The 27,330-nt window shown below is 44.3% G+C and overlaps 1 protein-coding gene across 3 annotated transcripts in view; it reads left to right on the top strand.

The window, feature by feature from the left end:
• The first annotated feature begins 9,326 nt into the window (after positions 1-9,326).
• The window catches only part of polr3e (polymerase (RNA) III (DNA directed) polypeptide E), a 52,450-nt gene continuing 34,446 nt past the window's right edge, over positions 9,327-27,330 (top strand). The window contains exons 1-15 of one of the 3 annotated variants that reach the window (XM_084323580.1): positions 9,327-9,464; positions 10,320-10,438; positions 10,579-10,629; positions 13,201-13,278; positions 13,398-13,513; positions 14,674-14,756; positions 14,921-15,028; positions 16,458-16,507; positions 16,795-16,914; positions 17,540-17,625; positions 19,499-19,543; positions 19,647-19,738; positions 26,469-26,589; positions 26,895-26,976; positions 27,141-27,200. In XM_084323580.1, the coding sequence (XP_084179706.1) occupies positions 10,400-10,438; positions 10,579-10,629; positions 13,201-13,278; positions 13,398-13,513; positions 14,674-14,756; positions 14,921-15,028; positions 16,458-16,507; positions 16,795-16,914; positions 17,540-17,625; positions 19,499-19,543; positions 19,647-19,738; positions 26,469-26,589; positions 26,895-26,976; positions 27,141-27,200 (1,131 nt within the window). In that variant the 5' untranslated portion in view covers positions 9,327-9,464; positions 10,320-10,399. The remainder of the gene's footprint in view (positions 9,465-10,319; positions 10,439-10,578; positions 10,630-13,200; positions 13,279-13,397; positions 13,514-14,673; positions 14,757-14,920; positions 15,029-16,457; positions 16,508-16,794; positions 16,915-17,539; positions 17,626-19,498; positions 19,544-19,646; positions 19,739-26,468; positions 26,590-26,894; positions 26,977-27,140; positions 27,201-27,330) is intronic. The other 2 variants (XM_084323581.1, XM_084323582.1) reach the window with 2 other exon arrangements.

Consider the following 27,330-nt stretch of genomic DNA (forward strand, 5'->3'; position numbering starts at 1 on the left):
TGCAGTTTGCAAAGATTCTTGGCAGAGGCCTCGATCCTATGGTGGAAGAAAGAAGCTTTGGCATTAGTGATGGTTTTGGAGAATGTTAACAAGAGGTTGTGATATGTGTCGATGTCAGCAGTGAGGCGTGACTTTCTATACTTCCTTTCAGCTGCTCTCAGGACCTGTCTTTGTTCTCTCACTGGATCTGTCAGCCATGGACTGGGTGGGGAACGGCGGGCAGGTTTCTCAACGAGGGGACAGAGCTTGTTGAAGGAGGTTGCAAGGGCTGAAAGGAGGGTGGAGGTTGCCATCTCTGTGGAGAGAGCAGAGAAGGTGTCACTCAAAGGTAGAGCGGATAGTATGTCAGAGGAGAGGGTGGAGGGGGATAGGGAGGGCAGGTTGCGTCTGAGTGAGACTGTTTGAGTTGGGGTGAAGACCTTTCGGTTAAGCATGAGAGTTAGTGAGAAGGATATGAAGGAATGGTCAGATACATGTAGGGGAGTTACCGTGGTGTTAATGATGCTGGAGTTACGGGAAAATATGAGATCCAAGGAGTTGCCTGCTTTGTGGGTGGGAGGCATGGCAGTGGGAGTCAGGTCAAACGATTGTAGGAGGGAGACTACTATGACTGACTGAGATGAGTCAGGCAGGTTGAAGTCGCCCAATAGAAGGAGAGGGGTACCATCTTCCGGTAAGGAGCTAAGAAGCATGTCCAGCTCATCTGTGAAGTGATCGAGTGTACCTGGAGAGCGGTAGAGTGTAACAATGGTGAGATTGAAAGGATTAGAGACAGATACTGCATGACATATAGCCAAGTCATGTAGAAAGAGGAAGAGATGTGCTGTAGCGGGGAGCATGATTATGGGAAATGTGGAGAGGGAGTGGAGCCAAAGTGCTGTAATTGTGGTAAGGAGCATAATGTTGCGTATTGGGGTTGTGAGGTGATGAAACGAGAGGTGGTGGTTCAACAGGTGAGAATGAAAGGCAAAATCTCATATGCAGAGGCAGCTATAGGACAGGGAATTAAGCAAGATAAGGAACAGGGGTTTAAAAAAGGGCATTTGGGGCGGTCAGGTGGCGTAGCGGAGATTGCGTTCGTCACCAACGCTGGAGACGCTGGGTTCGCGTGTTAGAATCCAGCTCCTGGCGTTGTCACCAGCTTGGCTGGCCGTTCACACTAATACAATTGGCAGTATTAGGGGGTGTGGAAAGCTGGCGGGTGGGTCCTGGGCGTTGTGGACAGCGACCCCTACAGTTCGGTCGGGGCGCCTGCTCAGCGAGGGTAGGATCTGGAGAGAGGTAGTGCGGCCTCCCACACATTACACTCTCCCAGTGAGAATCTGCGCGGCCAGGCTGGCTGCCGGCTGGCTGCCGGCTGGCTGCACATGCGTCGGAGGAAAGCATGTGACAGTCTCCGGCCTCTCGGACCAACAGTAGGGCAAAGTGCGCAACAACCAGGAAGGGGGTTGGGAATTGGCATAACGACTAACAGTGGGATGGGAGAAAAATCTGAAAAAGGAGGGGGGAAAAGAGAATAAAAAAAAAAAAAAAAAAAAAAGGGCATTTGTCAGTAAAGGTAGTACAGGAGGATAAAGAGAGGGTGTGGTAGGATAAGTTGAATGTTGTGGCAGGAGTGGTTAATGCAACAGCTTTGGTTAAGAGTAAAACGGAAAGGATCAAGTTAATTGTTAAAGTGACAGTACAACACGTGGGTATGAAGGGTCTGACATGTAGTGCTGTGACAAACTGTCAAAAAGGGCTTTAGTTTTTGAGATACCCCTACTGGAGGTAGAACAAAACACAAGAATGTTTTTCCTCATCTCTAAGGTCTCCCATATATGAAATGGACTCTTGTATAAAAATATTTTACTGCAAAACTTGTTAAATTGATAGATATTGTTATACACCCCCAAAGGAAAAAAGAACCAAAATATAGCCTGGCCGTATGGGAGTTGAGACATATAAACTCATGTAGATTAATAATACAAGCTCCAAGAGCTTTCAAATTTGACATGCTAGCAGTCAGACAGTTGCTTAACCTAATAGAAAAACCTGGATGTGAATATCTTTATGCATGTAGGAAATATATACCTATGTACACATACTTAAAATAAGCGGAAATGTAAAAAATGAATATCTATGCAGAATGTTCTCATTTACTTTGTAGTAGCTCTGCCATGGCTTGTCATGAGAAAGGTGTGGTTGTGCTGAATCCAGCAATACCACATGTGTAAATATAGCATGCATGGTCAGGGAGTTACATCAGTAAATGTATGAGGTGTCCTAAATGAAAGAAAATTAAACATTGACATAATGAAGTCTTCAGTCCAAAGCCCATTATCAGTGGTGAGAAGCATGTTGACAAATTCAATGTTACTGCAAAGTAAAGTCACTTGAGGTAATGTTCTGGTCTATAATATTAATATATTTATGATACATATAATATACATATGCTGTATTCACTGTACACACATGACTGTGTGGCCAGGTTCAGCTCTAACTCCATAGTGAAGTTTGCTGACGACACTGTGGTGGTGGGGCTGATCTCTAACAATGACAAGAAGGCCTATCGGGAGGAGGTTGATGAACTGGCACGCTGGTGCCGGGATAACAGCCTACTCCTGAACATTGGTAAAAACCAAAGAGCTGATCGTGGATTTTAGGAGAATACAGCAGGGGGCACACACATCACTGCGGATAAATGGGGCTATTGTGGACAGGGTAAGCAGTTTCAAGTACCTGGGAGTCCACATCACAGAGGACCTGACATGGTCAACACACATAGATTCTATGGTGAAAAAGGCGAAACAGCGCAAATGAGAACATTCTGCATAGATATTAATTTTTTACATTTCCGCTTATTTTAAGTATGTGTACATAGGTATATATTTTCTACATGCATAAAGATATTCACATCCAGGTTTTTCTATTAGGTTAAGCAACTGTCTGACTGCTAGCATGTCAAGTTTGAAAGCTCTTGGAGCTTGTATTATTAATCTACATGAGTTTATATGTCTCAACTCTCATATGGCCAGGCTATATTTTGGTATTTTTTTCATTTGGGGGTGTATAACAATATCTATCAATTTAACAAGTTTTGCAGTAAAATATTTTTATACAAGAATGCATTTCATATATGGGAGACCTTAGAGATGAGGAAAAACATTCTTGTGTTTTGTTCTACCTCCGGTAGGGGTATCTCAACATTTTGGGGGCATTGTCACTAAGTAGTAAGCGAGTTACATAAGGGGATTGTGAGTGATCAAGAAGTCCAGAGTCAGCCCACAGGAGGCAAGGAGTGTCTCACAGAGGGGGGCTCAGTCAGGAAGTAGCAGCATTAGCTGCACTTCATGACTCAATGGATTGGCAGACTACTGTGCCAGCAAGTTCGTGGCGGTGGGGTTTGCAGATGTAACCCAGGGTCCAGATTCATAACTAGCATAGGAACATAAATAGTTAATGTTAGTAGGTAAGGACTTTCTAGACAGTAAAACATTCTAGGCCCAGACTCCCCAAAACCCCATAGGATTGTGATAATGTAGTCCTGGGATAATATGCACAGGGACGTGCATTAGGATAGAAGGGGAGAATGTAACCCAGGGTTCAGATTCATAATTATCAAAGGAACATAAATAGTTCCTGTTTATCTCTGAGCTACCACTTCCTGTTTTACCATGAGGTCCCACTTCCTGTATATAGAATGTAAACCAGCGTATGATGTCATGATAGAAGGTTCTGGAACCTTTGTGATGTCATCCTATGATGTCATATAGAACGTTCCGGAACATCTTGGTTTCATATAAATACAGCTGGCTCTGGGGTACCGGTCGAGGTTACAGTAGAGCAGCTGGTGAAAGAGCTAATGGAGGACGGGCGTAATGGCATAGTTAAGAGTGCAGAAAGGATGAAGAGGGGAGCGGAGAGGGCAGTGACGGGGACGGTAGTGATTACGTTTGAGGGTGGGGTTGTTCCTAGGGAGGTGTTTGTAGGGAGTAGGAAGTATAGGGTTAGGGAATTTGTTCATGATCCTCTTAGGTGCTATAGGTGCCAGGAGTTTGGCCACATAGCTATCACGTGTAGGAAGGGGCTGAGGTGCGCTAGGTGTGGCGGGGAACACAAATATGGGGAGTGTGGAGAGGGAGTGAAGCCGAAGTGCTGTAGTTGTGGTGGGGAGCATAGTGTAGCGTTTAGGGGGTGCGAGGTGATGAAGAAGGAGGTCGCGGATCGGAGAGAGAGAAGGGAGGGTAAGTTGACGTATGCTGGGGCGGTTAGCAGGGCAGGTCAGGGTAGCCAAGAAAGGGTGCAGGGGGTTGAAGGAGGGCATTTGGCAGTGAGGGTAGAGCAGGTGGAAAGAGAGAGGGGAAGGGAGGAGAAATTAGGTATTGTGGCCTTCGTGGCAGGGGTAGTTACGGGTATGGCAGAGGCTAAGGGTAGAAAAGCGATGGTGAAGATGATTGTTAGGATAGCGGTTCAACATCTGGGATTGGAAGGTCTGGACTGGGAGGTGGTGTATAGCGAATTGGCTGAGGGGGCTGCGAGGGACAAGGCTGCGAGGGACAAAGCAGCCCAGGATAAGATAGTAGGGGGCAAGGTGGGTCCCGCGGAGGGGGGCTCAGACAGGAAGTAGCAGCAGTAGCTGCACTCCAATGGACAATGTAGTTGATGACGGGGTCCAGTAGAAGAAGAAAAAGAAGGTGAAGAAGGAGAAGAAGGAGAAGAAGAAGAGCCCATAAAAAGAAATTGCGGAGGGCAGTAATACGCCTCGATGCGTCTACTCTGCCGGAAATTCAAATAAGAAGAAGAAGAAGAAGAAGAAGGCGAGCCATGCAGCTTATGGAGAGCGGGGAGAGTGGAGTCCTCGTGAATGGCCCCGGCCGGTGCAAGAATGTCCAGGGTTTTGGGTGAATCGAGATGGGAGCGAGTGGAATGAGGGCTTGCGTCAGGAGGGACGCGAGTCACCGGGTGCGAGCCCAGTGTCCCCTCGGGGTGTGACGTGTGGAGAGGGAAGTGAGAAGGAGGTCTCGGAGATGGTGGAAGACTACGGAGAGGGAAGTGAGAAGGAGGTCTCGGAGATGGTGGAAGACAAAGGGAAGGAGTCGGATGGTGTAAAGAAGAAGAAGAAGGAAGAGGAAGAACGGCAAATGGAGCTAACGACCGATATTCGCGATCAGTCGGAGTACAGTGGGGAGGAGAGGGAGAAAGAAGAGAGGGAGGAGGAGGGGTGGGAAACGGTGGGGAAGAAGAGGAAGAAGCGGACGGAGAGGAACGACAGCGATGGGGATAGTGAGAGTAGGGGGGAGGAGAGGGGGGGAGAAGGGGGGAAGAGGAAGAAAGGGGGGGACGATAGCTCAAGTGGGCCGGGAGACGAGGGTGCAGGAAAAGATGTGGCAAAAGCGGAAGTGATCCATATAGTGGTCAGGCTTGAGGGGGAGAGGGATGAGAGGAAAGTAGGTAGGCTCGAGTGGCCCAAACTCATTGCCGAGCGATTAGGAGAGGTAAAGTACGTGAACGTTTTGTGGGATGGGAATCTGGCCGTAGGGTGTGGTAGTGAGGGGCAGGTGGAGGTGGCTAGGAAGATGCAGAGCATTGGGGGGGTGGGTATAAGTAAGGTGGCGAGAGTAGGGGAGAAGAGGGGGGGGGATGTAAGGGGGTGATAGCTGGGGTACCGGTCGAGGTTACAGTAGAGCAGCTGGTGGAAGAGCTAAAGGAGGACGGGCGTAATGGCATAGTTAAGAGTGCAGCAAGGATGAAGAGGGGAGCGGAGAGGGCAGTGACGGGGACGGTAGTGATTACGTTTGAGGGTGGGGTTGTTCCTAGGGAGGTGTTTGTAGGGCGTAGGATGTATAGGGTTAGGGAATTTGTTCATAATCCTCTTAGGTGCTATAGGTGCCAGGGGTTTGGACATATAGCTACCACGTGTATGAAGGGGATGAGGTGCGCTAGGTGTGGCGGGGAACATGAATATGGGAAATGTGGAGAGGGAGTGAAGCCGAAGTGCTGTAGTTGTGGTGGGGAGCATAGTGTAGCGTTTCGGGGGTGCGAGGTGATGATGAAGGAGGTCGCGGATCGGAGAGAGAGAAGGGAGGGTAAGTTGACGTATGCTGGGGCGGTTAGCAGGGCAAGACAGGGTAGCCAAGAAAGGGTGCAGGGGGTTGAAGGAGGGCATTTGGCAGTGAGGGTAGAGCAGGTGGAAAGAGAGAGGGGAAGGGAGGAGAAATTAGGTATTGTGGCCTTCGTGGCAGGGGTAGTTACTGGTATGGCAGAGGCTAAGGGTAGAACAGAGATGGTGAAGATGATTGTTAGGATAGCGGTTCAACATCTGGGATTGGAAGGTCTGGACTGGAAGGAGGTGTGTAATGAATTGGCTGAGGGGGCTGCGAGGGACAAGGCTGCGAGGGACAAAGCAGCCCAGGATAAGATAGCAGGGGGCAAGGAGGGTCCCGCGGAGGGGGGCTCAGGCAGGAAGTAGCAGCAGTAGCTGCACTCCAATGGACAATGTAGTTGATGACGGGGTCCAGTAGAAGAAGAAAAAGAAGGTGAAGAAGGAGAAGAAGGAGAAGAAGAAGAGCCCATAAAAAGAATTGCGGAGGGCAGTAATACGCCACGATGCGTCTACTCTGCCGGAAATTCAAATAAGAAGAAGAAGAAGAAGAAGAAGCCAGTTCTCTTTCTCCTCGACCACCGAACCAGCAACATCACCCAGACGGACCGGACTAACCAACCGACTGGAAGCCGCAAGTCTCCACCAGCATCCCGGAGCAGTCCAGACCACCCATCACCAAGCGTGCTCAGCTGGATAGATACCCGAAGGCGAGCCAACCCCGGAACATTTGATATACCTCCAGACTAATGCCAGCCTGATGTGAATACCCATGATGCTCAACTAGTGCTCACCTAGTGCTCAACTATTGCTACACCACTAGTCCGGTAGGATTGAACTGAACGAGACTACAAGGACTTCCAAGGTAGTCAATCCCGTTCATTTTTTTTTTTTTTTTTATTGGTCTTTTTCCCCCTCCATTTTCCTCTGATTTTCTCCCATCCCAATGTTAGTCGTATGCCAATTCCCAGTCCCTTCCTGGTCGCTGCGCTTTACCCCCCACAGTCAGATCATTTGGGAGAGTGGAGGCTACCACGTGCTTCCTCCGACACACGTCCAGCCAATCACCGCTTCTTTTCACCTGGCAGCGCGGATTCTCATTGAGAGGGCGTAGCGTGTGGGAGGACCACACTATCCCCCTCACGTCCAATCCGCGCTTAGCAGGCGCCCCGACCGAACTGTAGGAGTCGCTGTTTACAACGACCCGGACCCACCCCGCCAGCTTCTCCCACCCTCTGATACAGCCAATTGTATCAGTGCAGACGGCCAGCCAAGCTGGTGACAACCCCGGAGCTGTGAGCTGGATTCGAACAGGCGAACCAAGCTCACAGCTCCGGGGCTGGTGACAAACGCAATCTCCGCTCGACCACCTAACCGCCCTCAATCCCGTTCATTTTATGTTATTTTGATATTGTATTTTGTATTTGATTTGATTTAACTTGATATATGGATACAGATATTCCCCTATAAGAATTAGAGGGTAAATGCTACCATTGTATGATGTTATAATAGAACCTTCTAGAACATAGAACCTTCTACACCGTTTGTGGTGATGTCATAATAGAACATTCTAGATGACATATCGATTATAGCCGAATCACTTCCTGGTTGTGGTGATGTCATAATAGAACCTTCTAGATGACATCTCGGTAATAGCCGAATCACTTCCTGTAAAGAAAACGAGTTTAAAGGGCCAATTCACCTAATAAGGTATTTGCATTCCCTGATAAACTAATATAGAGTTACCGATGATAACCTCAGAGACGTCTGAACGAACCCCAATGTGTTGATCCAATCGACCTAGGCCTTGATATCGACCTAACCCTCCCGCAAGGAGAGGTTACTGACCTAATCTAAAAGGGATACTTCAAAGCATAATTTGTACTTTACGTACGTATGTATTATTACTGTTTATCTAGCGCGCTTTTAATTAAAACACCGGTTATTGTTATAACTCTGCCTCTGGTCTACTATTCTTTTAATTGTGCATATTACTCCTTGTCGCATTCGAACCTAGAACTGTGCCTGTGGCAAATAGCTGTTACTGTTATTAACACAAGTGCTACACAGAGTCTGTGAGTCATGAGATGAGGATGATGGGCAAAGATGGCATCAAGACGACCATAGTCTGTCCATACTTCATCAACACCGGATTGTTCGATGGCTGTAAGACCAAATGGCCTAGACTGATGCCTATCCTGGAACCTGGGTATGTGACTAAGAGGATTATCAATGCTGTTCTGACTGACGAGGAATACCTGCTGATGCCAAAGCTCCTGTACTTCATCTTTGGCTTCAAGAGTATCCAGTCCATGAAACAAAGCATCCTGATGGGAGATTACATGGGGGCTTTCAACTGCATGGACTCGTTCAAAGGACGCTCCAAGAAGCAGGAGTAGAGAGGTGGAAGAGGAGGAGAGGGGAAAAGAGAGTGGACGACGGCTTGAAAAAGAAGGGGCTAACCTATTCAGAACCTGTTGTGACGTTTCAAAAGTGACAGTTTTATCTTATCATCTTAGGTTTATCATCCTCTTTTTTTGTTGTTATTAATCTATAATCTAAACTTTCTAAAGGGTCATTAGCTGTTGTGTTGGACAGGAGTAAAAACTAACGTAAGAATTACTTGATATGCATTTAATGCATGTTACCAAGATATTATGCTTCCCATGATGGTTTCACCCGTCCACACGAATACACGGGTCTACTTTATACCAGCGTACGCATGGACTAGGTCTTAATCCTGAAAAATAAAACTGTTAATGACCAAAAAAAGAGAAAAGATTATTCAGATTGATAAAATGCTTATTGCTGCTAAGATCTTCCCATTAACGACAGGGGCGACAGTGGCTCGGTAGGTAGAGCAGTGAATCACTATCACTATGAATTGAAAATGGGGGACCCTGATGTAAACAAGATAAACGTCTTTCTCTGGTCTGCATCCCCTTAACAATTGTGTGTATTGAGCCGTACTGTATTGTACCCATTCTGCAATCTGTTAAATAAAGTTTTCATTCATTCATTCATTCATTCATCATTCATGATAGTGAATGCAAAATAGACATTGTAGGAGGTAAAGGATACCAGAAGATGGCGGTAATGCCCCAAACAGTTGGTGGCCGACCGCCGTAAAACCCCAAGAAAAAGAAGAAGAAGTGGAAGAAAGAGAACTACACAAACATACCACGGAAGGCCTCGCTTTGCATTGTGGGCACGAGCTCCTCCCCACGTGTTCCTGTAGAGCAGTCAACATGGTACCAACACCAACATACTATTCAGCTGTGTAGCCTGAGTTCATCTCACTTGTAACAGACTAACGTATCCAGGCTTCTGAACTGAACACGCGAATGAAAAGCCTAAAGAGTGGCTACTTTATAGTGCACAGGTGAGACCAATATCTACATTGGATGTTAGGTTAAAGAAGAAAAGCTACTTGATAAGCAAGGCCTGACGAGTGACTTCTATTATTTTTGACTGTCAGAGCTAGCTAACGTTAGCTAACATTTGATTTAGCTACGTTGGCTAACTATCTATGAACGTTAGCTAACTTAGCTGCCACCGGCAAGCCAACCGAAGACATGGTGTTATTTGCGCTGTTTACAAGTAGACGTTGTCATTGTTTTACGGAGGCATGTAGTATTCCTTTCTGGGGTGTTATGGATTAAACCCGCATTGCAGCGTAGGCCTGGGACTTTTGGCTAACTAGCTAGCTATATGTTGCTAACCACATAACGTTGGTGTTAGCTAGCTTGTGAGCTTCAGAAATGGGGTGACCTGTGTTGCTGAAAAAGTTGTTTATAAACCTAAACCTTATCGTAACCTCATTGGAGACCTTTTTTTTATTTTTTTTTAGATTACATGATCTTGCATGTTGCATCTTATCAATTTTTAACCTGGGTGTCAGTGATAACACCAGCTGACAGATTGCAGTCTCATGCATGGGTTGGCTGGATTTCTAGTGGGTACATTTATTCATCAAAGGATAGACTATCATGTCTTGGTGTCTGATAGTCCTGATCCTCCTGACAATACCTTGCTGAGCTACAATCTGCTGAATCACATCAATGTTATGGCACTAGAATGGATCTGAAATAATTATAGACTCAAACTCCTAACTACTGCACCACCAGACGACTGGCTCAACCTGTGCTTTTCATTAGCTGGGGTGTGGGCATTGGGCACGTCGATAGATCTGGTGACCTAAACCATCGTTATTCATTCAATGTTAATTTGATTCCAGGTTTGGATCTCTCTTTATCTGCTGCAGCTCTTCTGTGACGTCTCCTTCCCCCTTCTCCCCCTCACTCAGCTCCTTTCAATATGGCTAGTGGAGAGGACGATGACCCCATTATAGAAGAGGTTGGTGTCATCATCGCCCACCTACTTGGGAGTCCTTGTACTTGAAAAGCACTGTGTAGAAATTCATCATTCATAAGCAAGAGATTCCATTTGGTTGAGCAGAGGATAACTTCCAACAATCTTCTTCTTTGTGTCTTTAGATTGATGTGTACCTAGCCAAAAGCCTTGCAGACAAGCTCTATCTCTTTCAGGTAAGGGTCCTCTGTTCCATTCAGTTAAACATTTTACTGTATTTGTGTTGACTCATCACGATCACCTTTTCTTTTCTTTTTTTGTTTTCATCTGTTTGGAGTTAGTTAGATGGAGTTAAAGTGAATATCAGGAAGGCAGCAGGTCCGGACGGCATCCCCGGCCGCGTCCTAAAAGTCTGTGCCGACCAACTGGCCCCAGTATTCACTGACATATTTAACCTGTCCTTAGAACAGGCTGTCATCCCCACCTGCCTGAAGAAGTCCACTATTATCCCTGTACCCAAAAAATCCAAGCCTGCTTGCCTCAACGACTACCGCCCTGTAGCTCTCACCTCCATAGCCATGAAGTGCTTTGAGAAGCTAGTAAAGGGCTACATCTGCTCCTCCCTCCCCATCAACATGGACCCCCTGCAATTTGCATACCGCCCCAACAGGTCCACGGAGGACGCCATAGCCCATGTGCTGCACACAGCAGCATCACACCTGGACAAGAGGCAGGGGAACTATGTGAGAATGCTATTCATCGACTACAGCTCGGCATTCAATACCATAGTCCCCTCCATACTCATAGCCAAGCTCAGGGACCTGGGCTTGAACTATGACCTCTGCCAGTGGGTCTTGGACTTCCTGACTGGCAGACCCCAGGTGGTGAGAGCAGGCAACTGCACCTCCTCATCCATCACCCTCAACATAGGGGCCCCCCAGGGCTGTGTTCTGAGTCCCCTCCTCTACTCCCTGTACACACACGACTGTGTGGCTCAGCGGAGTAGCAATACAATCATCAAATTTGCTGACGACACAGTGGTGGTGGGCCTGATCTCTGCCAACGACGAGAGGGCCTACCTGGAAGAGGTCAAGGTCCTGGCGGGATGGTGCAAGGAAAACAGCCTCTCCCTGAACGTCAGCAAAACAAAGGAGATGATTGTGGACTTCAGGAGGTCGGGGGTCAAGGACTACAGCCCCCTCAGCATCGACGGGGCACCGGTTGAGAGAGTCAACAGCTTTAAGTACCTCGGAGCCTACATATCCGAGGACTTGACATGGACCACACACATTGACAGTGTTGTGAAGAAGGCACGACAACGCCTCTACTTCCTCAGGCGCCTAAGGAAGTTCCAAGTCAGTCAGAAGATCCTTAAGAACTTCTACTCATGTACAATAGAGAGCATCTTGACCGGCAACATCACCTCCTGGTTTGGGAATAGCACTGCACAAGACCGAAGCAGACTACAAAGAGTGACACGTTCAGCCGAACGCACAATTGGAGGGGGGCTCCCCACCCTCCAGAACATTTACAACAAGCGTTGCAAGGGCAAGGCTAAGAGAATCATTAAAGACTCCAGTCACCCGAACAACTGCCTCTTTGAACTGCTGCGGTCAGGCAAGCGATACCGGAGTCTCAAGACGAGCACAGAAAGACTCAGAAGAAGCTTCTATCCCCAGGCCATCAGGCTGCTAAACGAACAATGAACACTACACAACAACAACCACCAAACGCACATAGCACACACATCCACACGCACACACTCACTTTAAACAAACACACTGTAGCACCCACTCCACACACTTTATAGCACACACCCACTTTAAACAAACACACTGTAGCACCCACTCCCCACACTTTATAATTATTGATGAAGGATTGCACTACAACTCGTACACCTTACTGTAAATTGTACCTAAATTGTACCTCATCCCATTTCTGCTTTGCACTATATAGTACTGTACATTAGTACACTGCATAGTATTGTATATTATATGGTAACTCAGAACATTGTACATATGTCTATACCGAACACTGTGACCTCATTTTCTTCTTTTTTTTTTTTTTTATTGGTTTTTTTCCCCCTCCATTTTCCTCCGATTTTCTCCCATCCCAATGTTAGTCGTATGCCAATTCCCAGTCCCTTCCTGGTCGCTGCGCTTTACCCCCCACAGTCAGATCATTTGGGAGAGTGGAGGCTACCACGTGCTTCCTCCGACACACGTCCAGCCAATCACCGCTTCTTTTCACCTGGCAGCGCGGATTCTCATTGAGAGGGCGTAGCGTGTGGGAGGACCACACTATCCCCCTCACGTCCAATCCGCGCTTAGCAGGCGCCCCGACCGAACTGTAGGAGTCGCTGTTTACAACGACCCGGACCCACCCCGCCAGCTTCTCCCACCCTCTGATACAGCCAATTGTATCAGTGCAGACGGCCAGCCAAGCTGGTGACAACCCCGGAGCTGTGAGCTGGATTCGAACAGGCAAATCAAGCTCACAGCTCCGGGGCTGGTGACGAACGCAATCTCCGCTCGACCACCTAACCGCCCTCTCATTTTCTTCTTCTAAATTACATGCTATACTATGTTATTTGATACTATCTTGTCTAGCACAGTCTCTGGAGCGTAACAGTAAGAAGCATTTTGTATGAAAGTATTCTGTACTTCTGTATGACAACTATTAAAGAAACTTGAAACTTGAAGTTAGTTCAATGGTACACCTTTATCACTAATCTATTTAATCGATCATTTGTGTTGATATAAGTTTCACAATCTCATCAAGGGTCTTTATTGTACTTTCCCACACAGTACCCAGTCCGCCCCTCTACTATGACTTACGATGATGTCAACCACTTATCTGCCAAGATCAAACCCAAGCAGCAGAAGGTGACACCGTCTGTCACCCACAACACATGATTCTGTATCTAAATGTCTCTTGTTAGTCAGTTCATTTTCATTTGTTGTTTTTGTCATGTACTATCCATTATGTACTATCCATTATGCAGGTGGAGCTGGAGATGGCTATCAACACTATGAGCCCCAACTACTGTCGCAGTAAGGGAGAGCAGATCGCTCTTAATGTGGATGGAACTACCTATGAAGAAAACAGCACCTACTCGGTGTACGTTGGCTGCCTAAAACACTAGAAGATAGATACCAATTTCCTCTCTGCGTGTTCAGGAGCTCCCAGATGAAGGGGATCAATAAAGGAATATCTTATCTTAAACTGGGCTAGCTGATCCGTATCTGTCCTCTGATTTTAACAAGGCATAACCTATAGTATGCATTGTCTCATTCATATATATACAGTACCAGTCAAAAGTTTGTATCAGTTCTCATTGAACTGAATGAGAAAGTGTGTCCAAACCTTTGACTGGTACTGTATATATAAATAATGTATTATTATTAGGGATGTCCGATGTTATCGGCCGTTATTGGCATACAAATGTGATATCGGAAATTATCGGTATCTGTTTTACATTTTTTTATTTTTATTTTTTTGATCCACTTTTTCTCCCATTTTCTATATTTTCTCCCATCCCAATTTCGTATCATCCAATTCAACCCAACCCTGTCACGAACGCTGTTTCTTGCCTCCCACAAGCCGGCTGCAATGTGGACTAAGTCATACATAGCACAAGTCCCCTCCGGTACTTGAGGTAACAGCAGTCGCATCTTTTCACCTGCGCAGCTCGATCTCTCAGTGGCGAGGAGTAACGCGTGGGAGGCTCACGCTGCCCCCGACACTTCCTGATTCTACTGCGCAGGCGCTCCAACCGACCTGTAGGAGTCGCTGTCCACAACGCCCGATCCCCACCCATCAGTTTCCCACCCCCTAATACGGCCAATGTGTATTAGTATGAACGACCAGCTAAACTGAAAGCAATGTGGAGCGCTGGGCTCGAACAGGCAAGCCCAGCGTCTCCGTCATTCGTGGCGAGCGCCTTGCCCACTATGCCATGTAGCCGCCCCCTGTTTTACATTTATTTAACCTTTATTTACCCAGGCAAGTAAGAACTAATTCAGATTTTTTTAATTGTCAAAAGTATGCATAATGTTGTGTTAATTCCATGACAAGAGATATGTAATGTTAATTACCTGAAATTATTCCGTTTTTTTGGGGGGGGGGGGGGGGGAACCCTGCATATATCGTTATCAGTTGATATCGGTATCGGAAATTAAGAGTTGGACAATATCGGTATATCGGTAAAAAACCCAATATCGAGCATCCCTAATTATTATAACTTTTTTATTTAATTCTTTTTTACTGTTTTCACACAGGAAGATGATGGACAAACAGTCATTCTCCTCCATCCAGGCCACCACCAACACCACTAGATACGCTGCTGGAGTGTTCCGCAAAGGTCTGTTTCATGACCAATGACAAGAGATACTGCAATCCACTGCATAGCCATAATTTCTTATGAATTTTCTTTGAATAAATATTGTATTTAAACTCTTATCTTACACTATTAATGATTTAACATAGATGTTTGGTCTCTGATTGCATCCCTCATGATGTCAACAGGGGAGCTCCACATCACGCCTCTGCAGGGAATCCTCCAAATGAGACCCAGCTTCACCTACCTGGACAAGGCAGACACCAAGCACAAGGAGAGGGAGGCAGCCAATGATGGTGCGTTTGTTTTTCACATTTCAACACCAGTCATCGCAGTCTCTTGTGCACCTGAACAATAAGTCTCTTGTGACAGGTGTGTTGGTGGGCTATAATGGAGTAAGGACGTCTCCACCGCTCATCACTTGCTCAGTGTTATTTAATGTAACGTTAAGTCTCTGGGACCTTCCTCAGGCCTGAGCAAGTAATGCGGGTGTGTGGGTGTGTCCTTACTCCTCACAGCGTATTCCAACACAAGAAAGCTAGTGGTGGTGAGAGACGTTGGAGGAGCATGGCATTTTAATGTACTTACAGAAGGCTATAGAGAGGCATGTAACGTGTTTCTCTCCATTATCTGTATATCAGGGCTCTACGCTAACCTTTTTCACTAGGGGCACAGGTGCTCTTAAATGAGAAAATTTAGGAGCACACAAAGAAATTTAGGAGCACCCAAAAATATTTAGGAGCACAGTGAAAATATTTCAAGTAACAGAGTTTATTTTTTTTTTCAAAAATAAATGTATATTTGTACTGTGCGTGCATGTGTGTAAATTAGCTCTTGCTACAACCCTGCATGTTTACATTTTGTATTTTGTACTTGATGTTCATTAACATGTGCTGTCCCTATCAAATAAACTATCAAATCAAACTACTGTTATAAAAGGTTCAGTCACTTAACTTTAGCCCCTTTTATGCATACAATGCTTATGTTTTGGCTGTGTTGCTCTTCTAGAAAAATAATCCTTTCAGGGTTGCCTATTGAAATACTGTACACTTTCCTACTGTACACTTTCCTGATTAATTGAAATGTGTACACGTTATGTTATTGTCATGTCCGTTACAGCCAACACACCGACATACGCTACTGCATCAACGTTATGATTAACAAAGCAAGGCATTAGTTTTGTTGCATTAACGTTATATTACTATTGCTATCGATAAATCTAGGTGTTCTAAAATCTATTGCTATTGGTAAGAGAGAGACTATAATAAGTTGGTGTCTCGGAAAACGAGAGCCCTGATCGCGGAGTTTCAGGAAGTAAACAAGCAAAATGAGAGCTTCCGATTGGTCATTTGCTTTATTTCCCATGAAACCAGTCACTTCACTCTACTGTGATTGGACCGTTGGCTTGAGTGCAATGTGGGACTTGTAGTTTTTTAACGATCTCGCAGCGGAGGAAAAAAAAGACGAGAGAGGCTATAATCTGTATTCGCACAGCGTGCGCGTAATTGATTTTTACGGTTCGCATACAAATATTTTTAGGGGCATATGCGAGCAATATGTTCGCACTGTAGAGCCCTGTATATTATACATTTCTATTATGTTTTATGTTATTTGCCTTTGTACATTCCCTTCCCTGTAGTGCTGTTAATAACGACGTGATAATCGAGATCTCTTATCTAACGATGGATGGACAGAAATTTGTTAATAGTGTTTTTGTGTCTGCAGGTGGAGACTCATCTCAGGATGAAGCAGAGGAAGAAGTCAAGGCTATTACTGTAAGATTTGTTGCACTCTCTCATACTCACTCTCTCACATTCCTGTTTCTAATTTCATAAACCTTGCCTATAAAGGACTTCATTCTAACCATTGCTCCACAGACTCGGCTCACTCACACTCTCTGTCTCTGTCCAGCTTTATGAACCCCTCCTCGTCTATCTAGGACTTCATACCAAACAACATGACTATACTTAAAAGACATGACTATGACAGCCCCTTTCCTTGTAGAATACAGTTGAATACTCTGAAGTAAAACCCCCTCTACCACGTGTCTGGACCTCTCCAGGTGAGGTTTTCTCGCCCTGAGTCGGAGCAGGCCCGTCAGAGGAGGATCCAGTCCTATGACTTTCTGCAGAGGAAGCATGCTGAGGAGCCCTGGGTTCACCTGCACTACCACGATGTCAAGGTAACCAATGGCAGTCCGACCTCTCTTAAAATCTTTTTATAAAGTACCAATCGACCACAATGCATGTTGTACTGCATTTGTAACGGTCTCATCAGAAAACGTAAATAAAGTACTGATCAACCACAGGAAAAAAGGTACATAATGTACGTTATGTTATAGCCATAAGTAATATATTTACGTATTGTATCGAAAATGTTACACGTGAATGTGTTACAAATAAGTACATATATTGCATATTAAAAATGATTTTCCTTTTTTACGTTTATAAATCTCCCATCAAATTTAAGCTAAAAATAGCTCTACCCTTTTTGCCATTAAGCTAGCATGTCATGGCTGGTATCCTATTTGGGTTCCTCAAGATCTCTGGTTTCATATACCAGTATTTTCTAGCTAGCTTAAACATGAGCCAGATGAACCAGTCGACCTCTAGTTAGGCGTTCTTTCACTAAAAGCCATGAAATAATCCTGTGAAAAATATCACGATACTGGGTGCCGTATATGTTTTCCCTACCCCTACCATAGTGTTAACGGAATGGCCCAGGCTTGTGTGTACTCCTGTAAGAATAAACCTTAGTAAAGTTGATGGTCGCAGCAGTCTTATTGCTCTGTCTTTGTCTCAATCCAGGATGGACGGTCGGAACATGAAAGGCAGTACCTGTTCTGTCAGTCTGCGGATACCTCTGAGAACTCTGAACTGGTCAAAACTCCAAAGTAAGTACAGTAAGATGTTAATTTGGACGAATCACATTATTTTGAGAAGTTGGGTTTCGAAAGCAATATACATTTTTTAGACAGAACATTGTCACTAAAACATGCGTCATCCATATATGGACAGTTGGTCACCAATATTAGCTGCCTTGGGCATCCATAGTGATGTCACACACTTTACGCACTTAACACGCTTTAATTTAGAAACATACTCTTTTGATATTTTTATTGGTTTTTTAAAAGATTTTTCACATAGTTACTTACATTACAAAACACACATTGGGACAGAAGGGGGGGGGGGGGGGGGGGGGGTGTTCCTCCAGTTCATCTATGCCGTCATGCCAGCAAAAACAGATCAAAAAGAAAAACAAGCAAAAAAAGGAAATCTAACCCAGACAGGCACTGCACAGTACTGCACTTGCCTCGAGCCCATTCACATGTAGGCATACATATATATACATATATTATTTTTTTCTATCCAAAGTCTGTCCATACAATGGGGCATTGGGCCTTTAGAAGGATCTGAGAAATTGTAGCAGGAAAGTAGTCCAATAGTGGGGCCCACACATCCTGAAAGGAAGCGTCGTTGCCTCTATGCATTTCACAGTCTTTCATGGGGTAGCACACCGAAGATCTCTCTGTACCACATCTGTATGGATGGAGACCTATCCTTAATCCAGTTTATCAAAATGCATTTCCGGGCTGAAAGCAGAAGTTTATCAAATAGTTTGAATTGTAAACATACTCTAAAAAAATCGTAGTTCTAACATATAGACTGGCACTGTGACCCAGATTATTATTTTTCCTGTATTCTGTATCATACTTTTCAATGTGTTATTTAGCTTGTGTTGTGTGCACTTATTGATGATGAGTGTTGTGAGTTTGGGGGTCGGCTAAATGCCAGTAAGGGTCATAAATATCATAAATCGTATTGAGGAATGTGTGCGACTGCGTACAATAAAAATGTTCTGCCAAAGTGAAACTTTGGCGCTCTCTCCATGCTCTCTCCATTATCTGTTCTCCCCTTCTCTACCTGTCTTCCTCTGTAATTATTTGATGGAAGCAACGGTTGTGAACAGATCAAGAAAAGAGGGTGGCGTTTAGGGGTGGGACGATACATCGATCCAGATCGATACATCGATGTAATTATCAACAATCGAATCGGATCGATGCGATGTAATAAGATCGATTCATATCGATACTCTTATTTTGAAAATCCTGTGGCGAGTCTCATATCCGCCCAAGAACAACAGCAGTAGCTCCGTGTGTGTAGATGTTACAGCATAGCATTCTCCCTTTCTGTGTGTGTGTGCGCGAGTCTTTGGAAAGACCAGATGAGGTCAGAGGAGTTTGATGTTTAAATGTTATTTAAACATAAACAATATAATACATAATAAATGTAGGCCTATACATGATCATGCAACATCAACAAATTGTTGTAGGAACGGTTTGGGAGAGGGAGGTTGTGAGTTTTGAGTTCCAAAAAATGTAGCTTAAAGTTTAAAGCTCAATATATCAAAACGTGGCACTTTACAGTGAACAGGAGGTCTATTTGTATTAAAAACAATAGATTGATTTTCCTTTAAATGTCTGGAAGAGCTCAAAAATACAAATGTCAAATGATATTTTCATTACCTTTTTTTTGTTGATCTAAATGTTACTGATTGTGTTAAATGGGCATATGATATCATCTCATATCGATCGCAGGCACCTGAATCTAATCGTATCGTATTGTATCGTGAGAGACTTTGTGATATCGGCAAATATCGTATCGTTGTCCAAAGAATCGATATCATATCGTATCATGATGAAACTGGTGATTCCCACCCCTAGTGGCGTTTCAGATGGATCTATTCAACTCTCTTTGTTCCCCTAGGGAGTACCTGGCCATGCTCATGCCCCCCCTGGCAGAGGAAATATTGTAAGTATTCTCAACTCTTACCAGAAAAGGGTCCTCAGTGTAAAACAGGATTATGTCTCTGGAGATGTGAGATTAATCCCACTCCTTCTCGTTTACACATCAGTGTCAAGCCTGTAGGACCCAGCAACGTTCTCTCCATGGCTCAGCTCCGAACCCTGCCCCTAGGAGACCAAGTCAAGACGCTCATGAAGAACGGTAGGCAAACAGTTGAACTTAAATCAATAAATAACATCTTCACTGGAAGAACCAATACAACTCAATATCTTTATTAAAAAAAAAAAAAAAAGTATATTACAGTTAACAAATTAACTGCCACGCAGTTTGCCCCTCTCATACCACTCTAAGCCTATGGAGATGTTCACCTTCTTTGCAGGGCTATAACTTTTTAAATTGTATTGCTAAATTGACATTACTATGGTCCATTCAACATGGATTATCTATCGTTCAGGATGTAGGAACGTTATACTTTTTCATTCATAGATTCATACGAAAATACCGTCTAGAATATAAATATGTTTTTATCGTTTTCTGCAGTAATTCCTAGAACGCTAGTTATAAGCCTAAACGCATAATATAGATTATCGATTGCAGTTTATTCGTGATACACGCTATATTAAAAAATCCAACTGAATACGATCCTAAACGTTATGACTCATCATGCGCGGATGAACGGGGGGGGGGGGGGTCGTTTATAATTCTGTGATCGTCAGTAAATGCTTTATGTAGTATAGGTGATATATTGATCAGAGCAGTCTGCATTAATAATAATAAACAATCACGCTGAAAGTAACGTTACTGTCCTCTTACCGTACGCCGATGAGACTGGAGGAAAAAGATCCCACTTATTTGACGTGGATCGACTAGATCCATTTCCGGTTTGTATGGCGAAATAAACGCCCAAATCATATCGATTATTGAGTTATGGCAGCGATCCATATACACGGATGTGTGTCTAGAGTCCCGCAACAATATGTGACTGCCGGACGCATTTCCCAGATGCACGGAGATCGACTCTATCCATTTCCGGTTTGGTAACTCGCCCGATCATCCACTAGGCGGCGGTATTGAAGCGTTGTACTGTTGTGCAGGCTCCCACTGTATCAGACCAGGCTTGGTGAGGGAATTATGAATACCATGGCGGAAAAATGAAATATGATCTCAATAACGTTGTACGCCGTGGAATGGCGGAATTCGCATGACCTTGAAACACGTCGTAAGCCGTTTCCGGCGGTGGATGTGTTAACACTTTGCCGCCGGACCACGAGTTAATGCGGGTTTCAAATCCATGCGTTGTGGACAGAATCACGTATAAAGCCGTGGCAAGTTGTTATTGCATTTTTTTTTTTTAAACTTTGACCAGTCAGCTGGTTCTTTTTAGCGTTTATCGCTTTTTTCTGGTCAAGCATGACTGACAGAAACAGGTTGAATGGGGGTATAGATCGGGGGAAAGACACTCTGAGAAAGTACGGCTTGTCCGGGAGTCGAACTCGCTACCCCAGATCCGTGACGCGCACGGTTGTCCCCGACGCCGAAATAGCGTTCGAGGTACGCGGTGAGCTACTGGAGCTCCCTGTTGTTATTGCTTTTATATCATTTTAATAACCGGGTCAAGGTCGCGGAGCGGCACTGCATATATTCCCTAGTCTGTGAATTCGAGGATGTGCAATACCGGCCAGATCCTCTTAGGGGCAATGTGCCCTGTGGGCGAACGGATGAGTTTTTTTTCCCCCTTTCAATGGAGATTTTCAGTACCCGGATTCTGAATCAGCATCTTGTACCGTGGATTATGTTTCGAATCGCAGATTTCACCATGGAATAAGGGGATTTATCATCAGCCAATGGACATATCGATCTACCAGATGGCGATCGATAACGGGGAAATGCTCGCAGGGGTATCTCACCGGCTCATGATGAGATCTTTTTCACATAAATTACAGCCGGATCAGAGCTTGCTATGATACGCAACCAGCTGAGCAGCGTATGTGGCTAGTTACACGACCACTGTTATTGGTAATCAATAATAATAAACGACCCCCCCCCCCCCCTTTGATGCATACATGCTTTGGGACAGTCCCGATGATATGCAGTTTGAGTTATTTCTTTAGCATATGTAAAACGGAAATGCCGTTGAATATAACGTTAGCAGCTATTAGCCCTATAACTAGCCTTCCAGAAAATATACGAGACAAAATCCGCTATAATGGTTATATTCACAGCGCTATAAAATGACAACCTATTGATGCATTTTCTTTCTTCTTTAAGCCATTTTGAAGGGACTGTTTATGAACTCAATTGACAATGAGAATGGACAGATAGCAATACTATAAAGTATAGATTTAGCTGTACAAAAAGACACCGGTCTGTTTACAAAAGCTGGTCCTCAACCCAGGGTTTCCGTTAGAAAAAATTGTTGCCGGCCTCAGTGTCCGGTAGATTTCAATCTACCGGTCAAATGAGAGAAATTCCGGTCAGAGTTTATTGAGCTTAAAAACAATTGATAGGCAAAAGAATGACAACAAAACCAAAACAAAAGAATGACATCATCAAGGCATGTAGATTTATAATATTTTTACTTAAAACTAGGCTACTTTTGCGTATAAAGTCATTATATTCCAAATAAAATAAGTCCCGAGACTCGTGCTGCTGCCGACTTTAAATCAAATAGGTGTCTGTGGGCAGTCGCCCGACATTAATAAACAACGGTCTGTTATAATCACATTTTTATGAGCTAACGAATTCCGTTATATTGGACATTTGTATATTTGTATTAATTATATCAAGCGAAGAACTGAGAAATTTGGCAGAGAGAGACTGCAACATTATCGTGGGTTTGCGTGACGACTCTCTCTCTCCACCTCCCAATGACTTATTTGCGAGAGTATGTCGATGCAGAGCAGCAGATTCAGCTGTTATTGGCTCTTTTCTGGGGACCGCACAGCAGCGCCCCCCACCCAACATTGAATTGCAAATGGCTGAATTGGAGTACTGCTGGAGTACTGCACTGTGCTGCTGCTGCTCCGGCTCTGCAGCTTCACAAAAGTTTGCACACCCAGCACTAAGCTCTCGCTGACAACGTCGTTGTCATTATTAGAAGCAACGATGAAACAAATGTAATGATTGTTTCGTTCATCGCATAGGCTATTTAATTTTAGCCTATTTTAATACAATTCAAATAATCAAATTGTGCTTAGACTCAGGGAATTATTTTCACCGGACATTAAGACCGGAGAGATTAAATATGTCGGACTTCAACAGATTTTGCCGGTCAAATACCGGTAATTACCGGCTAACGGAAACGCTGCCTCAACCACTATATTAGACGCATCCCAGCGGTCGCCAATGTGTTAAAGGCAAGACTCTGTAATGCCGTAGCCCCGCTTGGTATTGCACCTTTGTTTACATGTTCTGTTTTGGTCTGATGTGTGTGTTGGATTTGAATGGGGATAGGAAAGCGGTTGCTATTGCTGGCCACACCTCAGGCTCTATATATATAGAGATATATCTGGAGAAATTCATAGTACCGGTATAATAAGTTACTAAACTCCGAACCACACACATCAGACCAAAGCTAAAATGTAAACAAAGTGCAACATCAAGCAGGGATTTTTTTTGCCTATATGTTGCTGTTTGTCTATATTACAGAATCTACCTTAACTCATTGGGGGCCAACAGCGCCCTCTCCTGATGGCCCTTCGGTGCCAGTGCTTTATCCAATGGAGGATAAGACTTATTTGCGAGTGCTTAAAACATCAAATATAATAGCAATAGATCTAAATAACACAGTGATCGTCAATGAGTTGCTTCCAGTCAACATGCACGAAACAGATAATTTTTTCATACATACATTTCCATTTTATACCGAATATCAATATATTTCTAGGGCGTTCTGTCTCATCTCAATAAACTCCAGCAAATCGGGCTTAAATGTATTTCCTTAGAAATCGTGCCATTTGTCGCTTGATTTATGAATCGTTTTCAAATAAACGCTAGATTATCGATAGTACTGTATATGTGTCCTCCTCATGCACGAAGAGAAGCGGGGTCTGAAAAATCGCTTCTCCGTACTTTGGTCGGCGCGAACCTCACACACACACACGCTCTGATGGCGGTGAAAGGAACATCTGATTAACCCAAGATTCGTAACATAAAGTCCTTACCTCACATCTGATGTCATGCAAAAAGATTAATCCAATTCCTGATCGCCATTCCAAATATTGATCACGTTTATTGATCCAACGTTATATATCCAAAACACATAATCCACGCTGAGTGTCCTCAGTCCATCTGTTATAACGATACTGCATGCCCGAGAAGTAAAACCTGGACCGGATTTTTTTTGATGCACAGTCCCAGCCAATCCAGGGCTGTACAGTGCGACATATATATCGCACATGCTACAGCGGTCTGTGCGATGAATGGATTTACTTCAGTAGCACTGGTGCGATAGGGATTCGGTTCATATAGATACTCTTATTTTGAAAATCCTGTAGCGGGTCTCATTTCTGCCCATGCGCAGCTCCAGCTATAATAACTAGGCTCTGACAGCTAGCAACGTTCAGGTGCATATGATACTCTTATTTTGAAAAAACTCTGTGACAACTCGACGAGTCATATCCGCCCTATCCGTGCTTCTGCAAGCACTGCGTTAACACAGCAGTGCGCCTACACGTCCCGAAATAAGTCCGTGGTGTTTTTTTTTTCTCGCAACGGGTCAAATGCATCTACATGCTTTGCACCGTCGCCATTCCTTTATGCGCACATCGCCCGAAATTAACGTTTATGTACCATTACAATCACTACAACGTTAGCAAGCTAACAAGCTAATCCTGATCAGAGGCAGAGGCGCAGAGCCAGCAGACACAGTGTGGACTGGGAAAGGGAAATGGGGGGGCACTCTCTCCCCTTCCATGTGTGTGCGTGCATGCGTTTGGAAAGACGATGAAGTCACTAGTCAGGAGGACTCAGGACAGGAGTATATTATAGTAAACTGAGGATTACTGAGGATGGACAGATAATGTTGATATTCAAATATAAAAAAGGTTCGAGAGGAGTGGAAGTTTGAAGACAGACTAGACTACAATATGATGCAGGGGTGGTGAGTTGAAACAGTGTGTATGAATGAATGAAAACTTTATTTAACAGATTGCAGAATGGGTACAGTACAGTACGGCTCAATACACACAATTGTTAAGGGGATGCAGACCAGAGAAAGACGTTTGTCTTGTTTACATCAGGGTCCCCCATTGTGTGTGTGTGTGTGTCCCAACCGACCCCACTTCTATGTTTCAATAAATTATTTGCATTTAAAACTATTAACGCTGACTAGAGCTGCCGCGGTATCGGTATTACCGCGGTATCGCTGTTACATCATGCCCACCGCAGCGTTGGGCTGAATACCGGCATCACCGCTGTTTTTTAATATATTATTATTATTATTACGCTCTCGTTGGGCTTGCGGCTCTGCAGATATACCCTACTTCTCTGTCGAGATTCCAAGCGACCCTATTGGGTACCAAAAAAGTCACATGAAACACTGCAGACCACTGATTGGTCAGAAGAGATACGCGTCACATGCTTGGAGCATCTTGCAGCGCTTTTACTTCCTGAATCTCAGCCATCACAACACGGCTAATAGTACGTTAGCTCCCACCGGAGACCGGAGTGGATTACCGACGCCGTCGCTCCTCAGGGAACGAGGCATAATGATTTTACTGCAACGAAATGTTATAATAAAAGCCCTTCGTTCTATACACTTGTCTGATTGAAAACTTTATTAACAGACCGCAGAATGGGTACAACTCGGCACGCTCTGAGCAAAGAAAGGAACTTAGATATTAATTGAGTAACGCTTGCCTTGCTATGGTCTGGTAAATACGAACGTGTAACTATACTAACGTTAATGCCACAAATCGAATGCCTTTGTAATCATAAGTAGTAACGTTATAATAATAAGAAGAAGAAAGGGTCGGGGGGGTAACCGGCGGGCGCGCCGCTACCACCCCTGCTCGCGACACCGTAGGGGAGACTTCGAATCCGTGTTTCACTTTTAATAACGAATGCGTGCATGCCGAATCCCAAACAATATTCATGCTGCAAAGTCATCCTCTAAAGATAGACATTTAGACTAGAGGCAGGCTATATGCTATAAAGAGTAGACTACAAAAAAAATGCATTCAAACTTTTTTTTTTTGTGTGTGTGTGCGGTTATTACCGCGGCGGTAGGAAATATTTTGCAAATGTGTGCGGTAAGGAAAACATCAATACCGCAGCAGCTCTAACGCTGACTCATTCCTTCAGTCCACTCAAAATTATGCTAATATTCCTTATGTTGTTTATGATATTAATTGAAAATAGCATATGAGAGTATTATAGTAATAATAACACATGGCGATATACTAAATGACAGCCAAACATGGCACTGCAACTAAATAACACAAATACAATAGGCACATTTGTGACTGTTACAAATATAACACGTTTTATACTTGTGCTACAAGATTTTGGCCTGTGCTACAAAACTATCAACCTCTGTAGCACCAGTGCTATGTGCAAAAAAAGTTAACGTACAGCCCTGCAATCCAATCCAATGATGTGCAATACCATCCGGGAGACGATAGGCGGCGGTATTTGCCCTTTGCGAGCTCAGACCCATTCCCAATGATAACGTCAGGCTGGATGGATGAAAAATGAATGGATATCGCTAATAAAAGAAATATCGATTAAAACCCGAGATTTCTCGGGTTTGGCGCCCAGAGCATGGCGAGTTAACCCGGACTATCTCGGGTTTGGCCTCCAAAGTGTTAAGTGTAGTTTTGTCATATTTGTCAATGCAACTCAATAGATTTCTGATTGTATCGTTGTCATCCTTTCTCTGAAGATGTGTTTAACTGGTTTATGATTTGTCATTTTATTTAACCGTTTCCAGTCAAGGTGATGCCATTTGCGAACCTGATGGGTCTTCTAGCCTCTGGCATCGACTCTACCGCAGTGCTGCGCTGCATCCAGCAGGTGGCGCTACTGGTTCAAGGAAACTGGGTTGTCAAGAGGTGAGGCCAGATAGAGTGTGGGTGGGTGGGTGGGTGGGTGATTAATTCTCTCATTCACAATGAACCAGAAATTAGGGCGGTGAGATATTGAGAAAAAAACATTATCACAATATTCAGAAGGACTTTTTGACATTTTCAAATATTTCTCAGACATTTCTTTGTGAGAAATTTGTCTTTAATATTAGCCTTTTATCACCATGATACAATAACACTGACAATAAGATATACATTTTATATATATCGACTAGCCCTATTAGAAACGTCTGCACGCGTCATATTAAACAGACGCCCATTGTTTTCCCCAGTGATGTGCTGTATCCTAAAAACAGCTGCAGTTCACACAGCGGAGTGCCCGCTGAGGTGCTGTGTCGGGGCAGGGACTTTGTGGTGAGTCCTCGTCACCAGTTGTTTACTTTTCCTATTTTTACGATGACATTTTTGTGAATCTTCACAATAATGCAACTGTTGTCTATTTCTAAAACAAGTGATGGCCACGCTTCGTCTGTGGCCAAAGAGGATCTGAAGGGGTAATGTTTCCTTTCCCCTCTCAGATGTGGAGATTCACTCTGGAGCGTTCTGTGATGAGGAAGGAGATTACAGCTTTAATCAAAGTAAGGATATATATTTATTTAAAGATGAACTGAGTGACACTTACATATACATTAGGGGGGAATCACCAGCGGCCCCAAGATACCATATTATCATGATGCTAGAGTCACAATATTGTGATTTATAACCTTC

This window comes from Notolepis coatsorum, assembly GCF_963971535.1.
Source record: "Notolepis coatsorum genome assembly, chromosome: 10".
NCBI lineage: Eukaryota > Metazoa > Chordata > Actinopteri > Aulopiformes > Paralepididae > Notolepis > Notolepis coatsorum.